The sequence below is a fragment of the Lissotriton helveticus genome, chromosome 3_2 (assembly GCF_964261635.1).
Source record: "Lissotriton helveticus chromosome 3_2, aLisHel1.1, whole genome shotgun sequence".
NCBI lineage: Eukaryota > Metazoa > Chordata > Amphibia > Caudata > Salamandridae > Lissotriton > Lissotriton helveticus.
Genome location: NC_136062.1, coordinates 492,851,646 through 492,868,589, shown reverse-complemented (window position 1 = coordinate 492,868,589; position 16,944 = coordinate 492,851,646). Strand labels below are relative to the sequence as shown.

Genomic DNA, 16,944 nt, shown 5'->3' with positions numbered 1-16,944 from the left:
GTTTAATCTATGAACAATAGCAAACTGTTAAATTGATTGCTTGATGATAACGTTGGGCAATCAGTAAAGTAGCAGTGGGGGAGAGCTGTTTTTTCCTTCTTATCGTCCACTGCAGATACCCATGTGTAGAAGAGATTGCAGAAGACTTCAGGTACGAGTGTTTGCATGAGGAATTTCGTTAAGTTCACTAACCGGTTTAAAAACTAACGCATTATTTAAGAGAGTCTATGTTTTGACTTTAATCTTATTTTTAAAGGGTCTAGAGAATGACGCTGAGTAATTCTGAGCTTTCTGAGCTAAAAAGTGTGTGAACAAAGGCCGCAAGAGTTTATGGTCAGTAATTGTGTTCTTTAATCATCACTGTATAACGGAGTGAATTTGGAGAGTTATTGATGGTACATTTTTAAACCTCAGAAAAGACTACGTGGAACCAGTAGCATGTGTCAAGTAAACTGCTGACGGCCTGGAGCACAATCAAGAGAAAACAATTACTGAAGACAACATTTCTTTATTTGTTGTATGTTTGTTTTCTCGGTCCACTTCCCCTTTCCCTTCGGGGAAAGTTAATTCAGTCAGTGTAAATTTCCTGACTGTTTTGACTTGATCCTGAGGGAGTTGGGAGTTTGCAGCTTTGAAGGAAACAACAGGAGTGCTCTCAGGACTTCGCAACATGCTGCTGCTGCTGGTGTTGCTGCTGCCCAGCTTGACGACCTTGCCCTCTTCCCTGCGCAACAAAACTTCTCTGGAAGGGGCGGAAGGTCGTCTTCTTCTCTCGCGGCTTTTCTAACCCGACGGCCGTCAGGGTTTCAGCCTCCGCCTTCTTGCGGGCCATCTCCTCATCCGCATGCTTTCCAAATAGCATAGCACCAGAGAACGGCAGGTTGGCGACGCTCTGCTGTGCCTCCAGGTTTAGCGAAGTCAGGCGCAACCAGGCATGACGTCTCAGATTAATCCAGTGGCAGTATCCATGAGCCGCCAGGAGAGGAATCTGCAGCCGAGCTGATCACCTGGTTGGATACCATCATGCCCTCATTGATGATTTCCTGAAAGTCCTCCCTCTTGTCCCTAGGAAGGTGCTCCAGAAACTGTTGTAGGGAGTCCCATAAAGACCGGTCATACCGACCCAGGAGAGCCGTGAAACTAGCGGCTTTCATTGACGTCGCTGTCGTATCACACAACTTTCTTCCCGCTGAATCCATCATACGGCTCTCCTTGTCCGGAGGCACCGTAGAGGACGGGGCAGTAGCGTGCTGCTTTCTAGCCGCCGTGACAATCACCGAATCCGGCACCGGGTCCGATCAAAGGAACGCCGGATCGGAGTCTGGGGGTCTGTATTTTTTCTGCAGCCGGGAAGGAGCAGATTTTCTCGACGCCGGAGTCAGGAAGAGCTCCATAGCCAGCTCCATAGCCGGCTCCTCCAGCCCTGGCACCAAGGGCAACAAGGGCCGAGACAACTGCCTCTTGTGCAGGGTCTCGAAAAGCACTGACGTAGAAGGTGTGGGGACCGTCAGCGTAATTCCCAGCTTCGCCGCCCCTCTCAACAACACCTCTTGGAATGACCCGATGTCATCCACCGGTGACACCCTCGTAAGTTGTGAATGCGATAAGGTGGGTGAGTAGTCGCGGGCACTGGAAGAGTCTGTGTGACGGGACCTGGACCTGTCCCTCCGGTGACGGTGTCTGGACCATGTTGAAGAGCGACGGTCACTCCTTGTACGGTGTCTCCTCCTGGACCGTGACCGCCTAGGGCTATCCACTGGCCGTACTGGAGGGGTAAGCCACGGAGGCCGAACCGGAAGCCTAGGTTGTGGAGGCCCCGTAGGCGGCGATGGAAGGCGCGGCAATGATACAGACCGTGGAGGAGGAGGAGGAGGAAGATGAGGCGGTGGAGGAGGAGGAGTAGGATTACGAGGAGGAGGATCCTTAGGCAACGGAGGAGGATCCTTAGGCAACGGAGGAGGCGTAGGCGTCCTGTGCCTAAAAGGCGAGTAGGTCTGAGAGTAATCAGAGTCCGAAGACCGCACCACTCTTCTCTTCTTCCTCTGTGCAGGCCCTGATGTTCTAGAGGCCGATCTCTTCTTAGACGAGCGTGGGTGCCGCCGCGACCGTGGGCTCGTGGATGCAGAGGACAGGGTGACTACCGAGTCCTGGGACACAGTCCTGCCCCTTGAACGCCCCCTGGACCTCGACTTCTCTTTCCTCGACGTTGACCTCTTTTTCAAAGTCTAACGTCTCGACGTCGACACATCCCTCGACGTCGAGTCTCTCCTCCTCGACGTTGACGACGAACGGCGGTGTCGCCTCGACGGCGAGCGCCGTTGTTCGCGACGTCGATGGTGTGTCGACGCAGTCCTCGACATCGACCTCGTCCGAGGTCTCGACATCGGTCCCCTCGACGTCAAACGGCGACGTCACTTCGACCCAGAGCCCTGGGACGACGGGGAGCAGATGGTGGTTAACCCCCTCGACGCCGAGGCTATCGACGTTGATGGAGATCTGTGCCGTTTCCTGGCCTGGTCTTGACTGGGGAGCCCCAGAGGCCGAAGCACGGGCAGAGGACGAAGTCCCTCCATGCCCAGACCCACCTTGGTCCTGCTGTCTTCTGAACTCCAGTCCTTGGAGCCGGATCTTTTCTCTGTCCTTCAGGGTCCTCCTGGAGAATTGTCGGCAAATCTCACAGTCTTCAGGGACATGAGAGGATGGGAGACAGAGGATACACACCCTGTGAGGGTCTGACTTTGCCTTCTTCCTGGCACACTCAGGGCACTTGTTGAACAAGGCTGGCATATTGGACAAAAGAGTAGGGAAAACTAGCCAAAACCCCGGAAACAGGTAGAAGAAGCAGTCAGAAGTCGAGTGAAACACTCCAAACACTTTAAAAGTGCCAAAAAATTGAAAAACACCCAAAAAGGGAGAGCTCAATGCTCCAGGGTCCCGCTAGCAGGAGCCGGAAAAAAGAACTGAAAGTAAAAGGAGTTTGCTGTGCATCATGGGATACCGAGGGTCTCTGGAGAGTTCCTTAAAGGCACGGTATCCCTTTTCCAGACACATAATGGCAGCCTATGGGGGCATGTCTGTCCATCCCTTCCTCTCTATCATTGCAAGGATTTTGTGAAGGGGAAGTCTCCCTATGGGTGAAACTTAGCAAACTGTGTTAAATGTGATGTTGGTGGAATATCCTTTGCATTTCTAGTTGAAGTACTGGACAGTGTAGCCTTGCAGGTATAGGCTGCATTATTGTCTTTAATTTTCTCTTAAGTGTCTATGCAGGACTGCACTGAGGACAACTTAAGAGATTGTTTTTGATTGCTCCGGGGCCCACACACATGGGCGGGACTATTCACTAGATTATGACTATACACAGAGATCCCCTACTACAGAAAGGGAAGTTAGTGTTTAGCAATGAAATGGTTACTTACCAGTAGCAGTAGTTTTGCAGCTTGAAGAGGTTCCTGGATTCACATGCTGTGCATTATTCCGCCATCTAGTGGTTGGGATTGGAATAGTCTTTGTTTTTGTTCAGTTTTTTTTCTCTTCTGGGCGTCGTCGACCACCATTTGGTGCCAGGTATGTCCCCTGCTTGACGTCAGAGGGCGTCCTGGAGGTTGTTGTGCGTGGTAGCCATCTGTGGATTCTTTTTTTCTGTGTTTTAGTAATTTAGTTCTTTAGATGGTACTTTAGAGAATTGTTATATATGTGTCCCCACCTATTTGTATTCTTTATAGGGGAGGTGGGTGGGTCGCATGTGAATTCCACAAACTCTTCAAGCTGCAAAACTACTCCTACTGGTAAGTAACGTTTTTATTTTTCAGCATGAATCCTTTTCTGGATTCACATGCTGTGCTTCAGATTAAGTAGCGGTTTCTCCCGTCTTGGGGAGGCTGTGGTAAGAGGAAGACTTTGCGAACAGGTGTCAAACAACTTTTTGTCCTATTTGTGCTTCCTTATTCAACTGTATGTCCACACAATAATGTTTGGTGAAGGTGTGTGGGGAGGCCCATGTTGCTGCTGCACATATAGAGTCTATGGGCACATTGGCCATGAACGCAAGAGTTGATCCATTCCTTCTAGTTGAGTGAGCTCTCGGTTGTACATTTTGGCTTTTCCCTGCAGTGGCATAGCATAGTTGGATGGTTTGGACTATCCATCATGAAATTGTTGCTTTTGTGACGGGCGCCCCCGTGTTAGTATGTGAGCAGGCAACAAACAGCTGCTTGCTCTTGCAAACTTGTTCTGTTCTCTGTAGCTAGTACAGTAGAGCCCTCCTTACATCCAAGGTATAGAGACTCCTTTCCCCCTTTCGCTTACCAGTCTTTGAAGAAGACTGGTAGGAGAATACTTTGATTCAAGTGATATTTGGACACAACTTTTGGTAAGAATTATGGGTTCGTTTTTCAGGATAACTTTGTCTTTATGGATTTTCATGTATGGTTCTCGTATGGTTAACGCTTGTAGCTCACTCTTCTTAAGGATGTAATGGCAATTAGAAATGCTGTCTTTAAAGTGATATGCTTGAGGTCTGCCTTAATCATGGGCTCAAATGGTTCAGTCATAAGTTTTTTGAGGACTGTATTTAAACTCCACATGGGGGCTGGAGCTGTCTTAGGGGGAACAATTCTTTTAGACCCCTCTAGGAACCTTTTAATGACAGGTCTTCTAAAGAAACCTTTGCATGACTTTCCCCTGGTGTAAGCTACGATGGCTGGGAGTGTACCTTTATGCTTGAGTAGTTGATGTGACTGTCTAGGAGGTGAGTTAGGTATGTGATCACTGTTTCCTAGGTATATGATCACTGTTTCTTGTGTGTTGATTGAGTTATTTTGATTGTTTGCGGTGCACTAAGTGGAGTACAGATTCCATTTTGCAGCATAGCATTGTATTGCCATTTGTTTTCTTGCTTCCTTTACGATTTTCATTGTTTTAAGGCAAGTTTAGGTGACCAAACTCTACGTACTCTGGTGGCCGGCCGCTAGGCCTAGCGCCCCTGGCTCCGGGGGGGGAGATTTGGCCCTGCTGCATTGTTAGTAGGTCCTTGTCGGCTCTGAGTTTGATTATTCGTCCTTTCGACAGTACTTGAGTACCATGTCTGTTTTGGCCATTGTGGGGCAATGATAATTAGGTTTGTCCCCGGGTTTCTTGCCTTTTCCAGTACTTTTTTAACTAGGGGTACTGGTGGAAAAGTTTATGCAAATGTCCCTGACCAATCCAGTGACTGGACATTCCCTCGACAGGTGGTTAAGAATCTTCAAGGTAAAGAACTGGCATTTTCTGTTCTGTATTGTAGCAAACAGGACTATCTCTGGGTCCCCCAGAGTTTGAAGATGTATTGTGCTTCAATTCCCACTCGTGGGAGGAGTTCAAATTCAAATTCAAATTCAAAAGATCTTTATTCGGTTATTCATACAAATAACCATAAAAGCACAGTTCAATAGACAGAATTTAAAAAGAAAAAGGTTAAATCGATCTAAAAGCCTCTTCCAGAATTAAAAAAACACAATTCATCAAGTACAATACAGTGTAAAAACAATTTAAAACATTTATCCCTCCATGCTGTTTCTAAATTTTAGTGCTAGTTTTAAAAAAACAGTTACAAATAAAGTGCAATCGTGGGTTAGAAGCTGTAAATAAAGTGCGGGTCTAACCAGTGTAAAGTTCATATTTTTGAGCAGGGGCTTTAAGTAAAGCCTCCGAGTTGTGTCATAGTAAGGACAAATGAATAGAAAGTGCACCAAGTCCTGCGGAGACACGTTGTCGCAGCCGCAGGACGGTAACACTTGTCCTTGGTGGCTCCCTTTGGGGACGGCAAGCAGTAAATGAAAAAAGTCCAAACGGAACCTTGTTAGCAAGAATCTGTCGAAGCCGGACATTGGCCAAGACAAGTACGGTTCCATACTGGGTGTAGATTTTATTACAACATATTTACGAACACTGCTTTTGTTCAGTTCCACCTCCTCTCAATGCAGATACCGAGAAAGGGAAAAAGTTTTCCTCACATATGTGACATCAGATCTGCTGATAGAATCAGGTCTTGTAAAAAGCTCAGGTCGCCCCAATTCTGAGAAGCAGTCTTTCAAGTATTTGAGCCACGGGATTTTGTGCATATTGTCCCAAGATAAGGCTTCTCTCAGAAGTTGGTGATTAAGTGGCAGGTCTTTGTTTAGCCAACAATTTAGCCAGCAGATTAGAGGTCGTAGGGCTATAGTATCACTTATGAAGGGAACGCCTAGTTCTTCATGCACTATAAAACTGGCCGTTCCCCTTGAGACCCCAGCAGCTGTTTCAGGAAATTATTTTCTACTACCGCCAGGTCATTAATTGCCGTGTGACCCCAGAGCTCGCTCCCATAACAGGCTAACGCCACACTCTTTGCCTGGTAAATTTTTAGCAATGCAGCAATTGGGCGGTTGCCCATTTTCCTAGCAAAGCTAAAGATGGCCGCGTTAGCCCGAGTTAACTCCCCCCTTTTCCTCTGTACTGCAGGGCCCCAATTCAACTGGTTATCAAACAGGACACCCAGGTATGAAAAGGTTTTTGTGGTTGGGATCTTCTCCCCATTAACATGAAATGAGAACATCTTTTTGTGGCCCTTCCCTACGTTCATTACAAAGGATTTTGTGTTGTTAATGGCAAGATCTCGGGATTTCATGAGGCTGTAAAAGGTGTCAAGTAACGATTGAAGCCCTTTTGCGGTCCTTGCCAACAAAACGGCATCGTCCCCATAGAGTAAAACGGGTAGGCCTTTGCGCCCAACATAAGGGTAATCTCCTCCAAATTGTTAATGTATAAATTAAAAAGAAACGGAGCTAAAATACAGCCCTGTCGGACTCCCCGGTGCACCCCAAAATCCCTTGTTACCTTTAGCTCTTGGGAGTAATGTACATTGGCTCTCGTGTCCTGGTGTAGATCTGCCATCAAGTTAACTAGATTTTGCTCCACGCCCATGTGACCCATGGCCTCCCAAAGCTTAGCCCGGTTGACGCAGTCGAAGGCTGATGAGAGGTCCATAAAAGCCATGTGTATTGTGCCCTGACGTGCCAAAGTATATTTTCCCAGGACCATATACAAATTCAGACACTGAGATCGTGGAGTGGCCTGGCCTAAAGCCGTATTGGATCGGGGAAATTATATTATGCTCTTCCGCCCAAGTTGTTAATCTGTTCAAGATTACCCCCTCCCCGCTACTTTGACCACGGAATCAATTAAAGGGACGTGCTATTACGGTCCCCTTTCTTGAACACGGGAACTATCGTGGAGACCCCCCACGACCTAGGACATCCAGATGCAGCGGCTGCATTGAGCACAGCAGTAAGAACAGGCGCCCATAGTGATACATGTGATTTAAAAAGGTCCGGGGGCAAGCTGTCGGGCCCTGGAGCTTTATTACTTCTTAAGCCCTTGATTCCCTTTTCAACCTCGCTAATGGAAAAGCACAGGGGATTATCTTCTAAAAAAACATTTTTAAATTCTACTTGTGGTAAATTGCTGTTAAAAATAGAGCTAAAATGAGAGACCCACTCTTCTTCTGGTATGTTAGTGCCTACAGCGGAGTTACCTGTTAATTCAAATATAGGTTTATTTATGATTTCCCAAAACTTTGCACTGTTTCCAAGGATTTTGGGATCTAACAGGTTTTCCCAGATGGAGGCCTTTACTTCTGATTTGCGTTTAACTAGGGCCTTATTATAATGTGTGTGATGCCCTAATTACTGCCACGTCTCTGGGCCTGGCCTTTAGGGCCGCCTTTAAGTCACGACTTGCCTTAGAGCAAGAGTGATCAAACCATTTCGGGCCACTGCGAGCCGGCCCCGTAGAGGGCACGGTTAACATTGCCCCAACTTTAGAAACGATACCATCAAAAGCAGACAGGATCTCCTGGGGTGGTGGTGCCGAAGACACACAGAGAGACAACTCAGGGCCACACATGTTGTTAATTAATTCGTACAAGTGGCTCGAGTTTACCATTGCCCACTTTAAACGTCGTTTGCCATCAATACATTTTAAGACGCCACCATCTAACCTCTTCTTACGCGATTCAAATATCACACCACCCAGTTGGATACAGACTGGATTGTGATCGCTGTGTTGGTTCTCCTGAATTTTAAAGTCCAAGATAGAGGTACCAAGGTCACCAGAAAGAAGTATATGGTCAATGTAGGATCCCCCTGAGTTGCCTTTATAGGTGGGTACAATATGGAGGGTGAGGTCAGCCACCACGGACATGGCCGGGGTTAAATTGAATTCATTCAGGAGGTCATTCAACAGGTTACCCCGCCGTGTGTGATCAAAATGAAAACCTCTCTGTCTGTGGCAACCCAGTGAACCTGTTACAGTATCCCCTGGGTTCCCACAGGGGTGTGCGTTGAAATCCCCTACAATAAGTATATGATGTGGGAGGCTCTCCATATTGTTACTAAGGAAATTACCCAAATCCGCAAGTCTACACTCGCCATTGTAATTTACAGCGCTATAAAAGTTAATCAGGGTCAGTGAGTCTTTCCCTTTCTTGACCAGCAGCACTTGGATATCAGTGTTACAGAAGGAGTACCTTTTGACTGTGCATATTAGTGCTAGATCAATGAACACAGCCAATCCCCCTTTGGCTCTACCGCTACGTGACGGCTCCGCAGATACAAAGAAGCTTTTATACCCTTCTATGGATGCATTATTCCCAACCAGCCATGTCTCTTGAAGACATACCACTGCAAAAGATCTTATGAAGGCTACCCAGGTCGGGTCGCTAATTTTGCCTACCAACCCAGCGATGTTCCAAGAGATTACATTGAATCTAGAGGACAGCGATTCGGTAGGGGACATCACACATGCAGCTAAGGCTTTTTCTGGGGGAGCCACAGGACTGGCTTCAGTGCTATCCCCTGCGATTGTAATTATTTTAGTGTCATCTCTCTGGATAATTTTTGACACTTGAATAGGTTCGCAGGTTATTACGGGGTATACTATATCTGGGCCACTTCGATTCAGGGGAACGTTATCTGCCACTAGTTGCCCTGGATAAGGCTCAGCCACATCAGTTGTCCTGGCTATATCATCTATAAATGGATTAGATAAGTCCCATGCAGCAGTTAAAAAAACCGGAGCTACCTTCATCTGTTCCCTGTATGCTATCCCACTTCGTGATTCAGAGGAATTTTAACTAACGGGGAGCGGGGTCTTTGCACAGAGTCAATCCACTGCCTCAAGGTCTCCCTGAGAGTGGAAGGCGTTAAATCGATTAAAAAAAGGAACCCTATATTGATTATCATGGTAATCGTAGTATCTGTTTTCATGGGTATAGTTTGAGTGCGGATTACCACTCGTGGGAGGAGTTGTTCTGCCTGCTCAGTAGATCTGCTTTTGTGTTGTACATTCCCGGTAGGTGCATTGTTTGCAGATTGATTCCTTGAGAAATTGCCCATTGCCAGATCTGTTGTGCTAGTTTGTTTAGCGGTAATCATTTTGTACCTCCCTGTTTGTTGAGGTAAAACATTGTGGTGGTGTTGTCCGTTTGAATCAAGACAGTCTTTGCGCGAATGTGTTTCTGGAACGCTTTCAATGCTAAGAATACTGTTTTCATTTCCAGGTAATTGATGCGTTTTATGGAATTGAGGTCGTTCCACTGGCCTCATATCTTGGAAGTGCGCTCCCCATCCGTTGAATGCGTCTGTAGTGATTGTCACAGAAGGAGTTGTGTTCTTGAAAGGTCTGCCCTGTGTTATGTTGCTGGATGCCCACCATTGTATCTCTGCTTGCAGTCTGTGAGGGAGAGGAGTTGGCCTCTGTCGGAGAGAGGAGTTGGCCTAACGGCTAAGGCGCTCGACCTCGGACCTGGGGATCTGGGTTCGAGTTTCGGTAACAACGCCAAAATCTCCTGTGATTCTGGGCAAATCACTTAATCTCCCCGTGCCTAAAATGAAAGTGTGTCCTCATGTAACGTAACTGGAAAAATATGTTAAGTGCTCGGATACCTGATTCGGTTCGGGTCTAGTTCGCGCTATATAAAACTCTAAAAAAAAAAAAACACTAGATCCTCCCAACTCCCTGTGGCTTGAGACCAGTTGTTGGTAAGCCATTCCTTGAAGGGGCGCGTATGGAGGTGGGCATGAGGTATGAGTGAGATGTATGACGCCATCATGCCCATGAGCTTAATGACTCTCCTCACTGTCAGAGACTGACCCTTCTGGTGGAGGAAAGTTTCTTGTTTGATGGCTTGTATACTCTTGAGTCTAGTCTTGCACCTAAGAATGTTTTTTCTTTTTCCGGCTTTGTGGAGGATTACTTGTGATTTATTGAGAATACTAATGATTGGAGCATGTGCATTGCTGTCTGAACCTGGCTGAGACATTTTGGTTTTGTGTCTGCGAAGGTGAAGACATGTGGTGCTGATTTTATTCCGAAAGGGAGTACTTTGGACTTGTAGTGTGTTCCCTTGTGTAGGAACCGGAGATATTTTCTGTGATTTTGTTCATGGGGATGTGTAAATAGGCATCCTGGAGATCTATTGTTGCCATGTAATCTCCCCTTTGAATTTGCGGTATTATATCTTGGAGTGTAGCCATTTTAAAGTGCTGCGTCGGAATGAATTTGTTTATGAACCTTAGGTCCAGTATTGGCCGTAGCGAGAATTAGGAACACGGAGAGTCCTTTACCTTGAAAAGGTCTTGCCTTGGTACAATTTCTATTGGTTGTTTTGAAGAAGCTCCTTGATTTCTGAATGTAACTGTATGAGCTCTGATTAGAGGAACTTTTTTATCCTTGGGAGGTTTGCTGGTAACGTTTCTGTCAAGTCTATACAATACACGTATTTTACCAAATGTAATATTCAATAGTCTGTGGTGATCTTTCATCACTGTTGTAGGTATTGTGATATCCTGCCTCCCACAGGTGTTGTGTGGGGGTCTTTTTCTGTGCAGGTGTCAATGTGAGCCATTCCCTCTTCCTCGAAAGGACTGCTTTGGCTGTTGTTGCCGGTTTTGGTTTCCTGCTTGTTAATTTGCTTGTTGACAATTCTCTTGGCCCTGATGTTGATGAGACACCAGCTGCCCCAGAACAAAGGCTCCACTTCCTGTGGGCTTCCTTCCGTTAAACCCTCCTCTTCTTAAGGTACCTCTTTGTTGCAGGGCCTCCACGGCTCTTGGAGTTTTGTTGTCTCTTTTAATCTGCTGAAGAGATTCATCTACTTCCTTTCCAAACAGTGCATTTCCTGTAAACGGTCTGTTAATGAGGGAGGTTTGCACCTCTAGTTTAAAGCCGGATATTCTAAGCCAGGCATGCCTTCTTAGTGTGGTGTCTGTGCACTTTTGTCTGCTAGCAGTGTCTGCTGCATCGAGTGCTAATTTAAAGCACGTGTTTGCTATGTGTTTGGCTTCTAGGACAATAATTTTTGCCCTTTTCTTGTCCTCTTCCGGGAGCTTGTTGATGAGCTCTTCGATGTAATTCCATTGCTGGTGTCCGTACCTGTTCAACAGGGCATCTGAGTTTGCGATGCGCCATTACATTGCTGCCTCCTTCTCCATTTCTTGCTTCCCATATCCATCTGTTGGTTTTCCTTCTCTGGAGCTGGTCGACTGTTAGAGAGGGCATTTGCTTTTCTCCTGGCCCTGGGCACAATAATGGAGTCAAGCACTGTATTTGCCTGGATATACTTGGGGTTTGTACTTCTTTTCGACCCTTGGTGTCACCCCCTAGCTTGAGGCCGGTTCTTTGAAGGCTTCCTTGCCCTAATCAAGGATGCTTAGTAGTATTGGTAGGTATTGTGTCTTGTTGGCTGGGGCTTGTGAGTGAAGTTTCTGGAGGAGTGCACCATTTCGGCTTCGAGCCGTTTCTTTTTCTTTTTGACCTCAAGGGATCTCTCGGTGTTGGAGACTGGAGATTTTCTCTTCTTGTTCGCACTTGCCTCTGTCTTCGAGGGCGGCGTAATTCCCTTTGGGAGTTTGTGTTCGACCCTAGTTTTCTGTGCTTTGGGTGTCTTCCCTCGTCTGAGTAATCCATCCCCCAAAGGAAAATGTTCTGCTAACTTAGAAAAAGGCAGCAACCTTACAATTTAGACTATTTTCCCTACGCCAACTCTTTGAAAAACCTGATGTCTACTCTCTAAAATCCCAAGATGGCCTGCACATTGCTTTTAAACATGGCGACAGCTGAAACTTCAAATGTACACTACCACAGCAAGATAGTGTTTTTATTCCATGCATATGCCCAACGAATTTAGGCAGCTGTTAATTTTTCTGACTTATCTTGCCCATGCTTTTTGACTTTGTGCATATTTTTGTGGATGGATATGTCCAGCAAGAATTAGTCAGATGGGTGATAAGTGGATGCCTATTAGCATTTGCAGTGCTGATCCACAATGTCAGATCATTTTCTTTAACCTACTCCATTTGCTCGTACACAGACTGTATTTTTAGCTTTCTATCTATATATATTTTTACTTCTTTGACTTAATAATGTGTTTTAGATTACAGTTCTCTGCAGTGGAACTTGCATTCTTGTAATAAAATAAACTGAAATAATGTAAACCTTCTCACCAGTATCTGAAGGGCTACTCGGGGTTCGACATTCTCGTTCCCGGTCCTCTGAGATAACTGCTGTTGTGAGACGAAGAAATTCGTGCAAGGGACAGGAGAGAGAGCAACCTGGCAACACGAGTGGGAAGGGGTCCTTTGCACTGTCGTTTCTGAAGTACATCTCCACAGAGAAGTTACTGCGTACAAAGGAGAGACTGCGTATAAGAGCCTGGTATGAACGGATAACCCATCCGGGCACATCCCTAGATCTATCCCATGCACAGGTCCTCATGACTTACCCAGAATCCTCCTGGTAAAGCTCCATGATGTGGCAGGCAGCGTAGGGTGTCTGGATCCCATTGTAGACATTCAGAGCCGCCTGCAGTGCAACCACGGTGGTGTCGTGCTAGGAAAAGGGTGAAGAGATCTTAGAGGTACCGAAGCACACGCCACGAGGCGTAGGCAAAAACAATACAACATATACAAATATTTACAAACCTAACTGGCTCAAACCGAAACCAGCTTTTCACACAGACTTTCACAGGACCAATCAGAACACACACGGCATTTAATGTGAGACGGCTCTAAAGTGCAGTCACTCGGGGCATATTATGAAATAGCTGAGAAGTACAGAGACCTACTATGCAAATGTGAAATGCTGATTTATTACCAATTATACGAAGTATAAAATGCCTCTGATTAACAGCGAGCCAGATTGGTGGCAGTGAGACACCAGGGTTAGAATTACGGATTCCAAAGTATTTTCATTTCTAAATCCATTCATAACAAATTTAGATACATGGACTAGGGAATAAACCTGAAGGACCCGGAATTATCGGGCCATTCCCACAGGTTTGCCTAATTCTGCGGGTGTTTCCACTCAGGTTTACCACCTGCACCGAGGAAGTGGTATATGTATTCAGGAGGCTACGGGGGGGTCACTGTGTGACGAGGAGGGGTTGGGAGGGGATTCAACATCAAGACAAGCTTCAAGCCTTGCTCGGGGGATCGTCGCAGGCCCCCCTGAGCCTCTGAATGGTACCAGGGGGCAGCCATGTCGAGCCCATCCCTAGCTCAGGGCCTCTGTCAAACGCTTTTCCCACACCACACCACACCAAAACATTTACAGAGCGCTCCGCTACCACCAACGGCGATGTCCCGGCGCTAAATGTCAGACAGGGGAAAGAGGGACGGCTAGGGCAAGTCAAACAGCCCTGTTTTCAAAGCCTTCCTAAAAGTGGATTCCGATTCTGCTTTATGCCGGTGATGAGGCCTAACATGCCAGAGAGCAGCTGTTCTTACTGCGAAGGCTCGCCCGCAAACCCTGGCTTTAGAAGAGCGAGGAGTGTGGAGAAGCATCTGAGCGTCAGATCGCAGGGTCCTGTTCTGATGGTATTTCTGAAGTCTCTGTTTCAAGTATCCTGGACCTCTATCTCTTGAGGCTCTAAAGGCAAGAGACAGTGCCTTAAATTTAGTGGCTGTGCTTCAGTGTCTGTTAAGTGGACCCAGTATTCTTACGCCCAGTAACGTGGAGTGCGGGGCACAGAGCCTCTCACTACTGACAGGGGTCACATCGCCCCTACAGGGACTGCTCCAGCCGACGTTTGAGGGCTCTAGTGAGACACCTGTGAAGTGCAGACATCATGAGACACAGCTGTAACTTCCTGAAAGGAGGCTATGAAGTACATGACTTTACTCCACCCGAACCCTACGTCACAGTCATTTCACAGTGAGCACGAATTGTGGATTTCAGGATGGCAGTGAAAAACAAGTTACTTTCTGGTGTACACTTCGTCTAACCGCAGAGTCATCACTTTGCAAAAAAAATACAGCGCTCCTGCTTGCTGGCAGGTAGTAGTAATGAACAGACGCGCCTCTCAGTGGGATGTGGCACCTGCTCGATATAAGCAAAGAGAAGCGCTACACTGTGTCTCCTAGGCGACTGCTGGGGCACGCTAACACCATTTCTTTCACAGGCTTGTCCGCACCCTTGACAAACTTGAATGTGCAGTTGGGAACTTTTCAGGTGGAAAAAGTCGACCCCTTCCATCCAATGGACCAGACTTTTAAGGCAGCCATGCAGTGCCAATGGGTGCACTGGTGGCAGTGCCAATGGGTGCACTGGTGCCCATGGAGCAGGCTGGCAGATATCCAATACAGGAACTTCACATGCAAGCGCAGTAGTAGCAGCCTTGGTATGGGAGGAACGAGCCCTCAGACCTTCTGGGGGCTGCTTCCTACCCAAAGCGTATCGGCTCTTGATAGAGGACTATCCTTCCTGAGGTGGCCGACCTATCTTTGCTCCCGGGAATCCTAGAATAACCTGATCATCAACGACGGTGATCTCAGGTACCATAAATGTAGAAACTGATCTATTCCATGAAGTCGCTCTTGTTTCGAGCGGTGAGACAGAGCAAAGAATGCCAGAAGGATAATGATATTTACAACAAGGGATGGTGAGGGACAGAGTCTCTGAATTAAGCAGAATACTCTCACCCAGTCAAAAGATCAGGGCTAGATCCAACACCGTTTTTTAGCTCATTGCACCATCCCAGTTTCAGAACCTGGCTGTATGCAAATTAGTCTGTTCCTGTCCCAGTGCATGATGGGAACAGGGCAAACCAAACTACAAAAGCCAATTCTTACACTGGGAAGGAAACAAGCTTCCGGGGACCGGTTTCTGGCATTACAGCCATCTTCGGCCGGGCTTGCTTGAATCCTGATGGTGCAATGAGCAAGGGACTCATGTCTGAGTATACCCTTCCACGCTTAGGGTGGACAAAAATATTTACAACAAGGGGTGGTGAGGGACAGAGTCTCTGAATTAAGCAGAATACTCTCACCCAGTCAAAAGATCAGGGCTAGATCCAACACCGTTTTTTAGCTCATTGCACCATCCCAGTTTCAGAACCTGGCTGTATGCAAATTAGTCTGTTCCTGTCCCAGTGCATGATGGGAACAGGGCAAACCAAACTACAAAAGCCAATTCTTACACTGGGAAGGAAACAAGCTTCCGGGGACCGGTTTCTGGCATTACAGCCATCTTCGGCCGGGCTTGCTTGAATCCTGATGGTGCAATGAGCAAGGGACTCATGTCTGAGTATACCCTTCCACGCTTAGGGTGGACAAAAATATTTACAACAAGGGGTGGTGAGGGACAGAGTCTCTGAATTAAGCAGAATACTCTCACCCAGTCAAAAGATCAGGGCTAGATCCAACACCGTTTTTTAGCTCATTGCACCATCCCAGTTTCAGAACCTGGCTGTATGCAAATTAGTCTGTTCCTGTCCCAGTGCATGATGGGAACAGGGCAAACCAAACTACAAAAGCCAATTCTTACACTGGGAAGGAAACAAGCTTCCGGGGACCGGTTTCTGGCATTACAGCCGTCTTCGGCCCGGCTTGCTTGAATCCTGATGGTGCAATGAGCAAGGGACTCATGTCTGAGTATACCCTTCCACGCTTAGGGTGGACAAAAATATTTACAACAAGGGGTGGTGAGGGACAGAGTCTCTGAATTAAGCAGAATACTCTCACCCAGTCAAAAGATCAGGGCTAGATCCAACACCGTTTTTTAGCTCATTGCACCATCCCAGTTTCAGAACCTGGCTGTATGCAAATTAGTCTGTTCCTGTCCCAGTGCATGATGGGAACAGGGCAAACCAAACTACAAAAGCCAATTCTTACACTGGGAAGGAAACAAGCTTCCGGGGACCGGTTTCTGGCATTACAGCCGTCTTCGGCCCGGCTTGCTTGAATCCTGATGGTGCAATGAGCAAGGGACTCATGTCTGAGTATACCCTTCCACGCTTAGGGTGGACAAAAATATTTACAACAAGGGGTGGTGAGGGACAGAGTCTCTGAATTAAGCAGAATACTCTCACCCAGTCAAAAGATCAGGGCTAGATCCAACACCGTTTTTTAGCTCATTGCACCATCCCAGTTTCAGAACCTGGCTGTATGCAAATTAGTCTGTTCCTGTCCCAGTGCATGATGGGAACAGGGCAAACCAAACTACAAAAGCCAATTCTTACACTGGGAAGGAAACAAGCTTCCGGGGACCGGTTTCTGGCATTACAGCCGTCTTCGGCCCGGCTTGCTTGAATCCTGATGGTGCAATGAGCAAGGGACTCATGTCTGAGTATACCCTTCCACGCTTAGGGTGGACAAAAATATTTACAACAAGGGGTGGTGAGGGACAGAGTCTCTGAATTAAGCAGAATACTCTCACCCAGTCAAAAGATCAGGGCTAGATCCAACACCGTTTTTTAGCTCATTGCACCATCCCAGTTTCAGAACCTGGCTGTATGCAAATTAGTCTGTTCCTGTCCCAGTGCATGATGGGAACAGGGCAAACCAAACTACAAAAGCCAATTCTTACACTGGGAAGGAAACTTCCTTTGGCAGGAATGCAGCTCAGGTCCTCAACACCAGTTTGTCCAGA

General features: G+C 47.0%; 1 protein-coding gene across 2 annotated transcripts in view; it reads right to left on the bottom strand.

The window, feature by feature from the left end:
• Positions 1–16,944, bottom strand: part of ACP2 (acid phosphatase 2, lysosomal) — a 153,788-nt gene that overhangs the window by 36,213 nt on the left and 100,631 nt on the right. For both annotated transcript variants that reach the window (XM_078684468.1, XM_078684469.1), the window contains exons 9-10: positions 12,800–12,906; positions 12,522–12,697 (exon numbers count right to left, since the gene is read on the bottom strand). In XM_078684468.1, the coding sequence (XP_078540594.1) occupies positions 12,522–12,697; positions 12,800–12,906 (283 nt within the window). The remainder of the gene's footprint in view (positions 1–12,521; positions 12,698–12,799; positions 12,907–16,944) is intronic.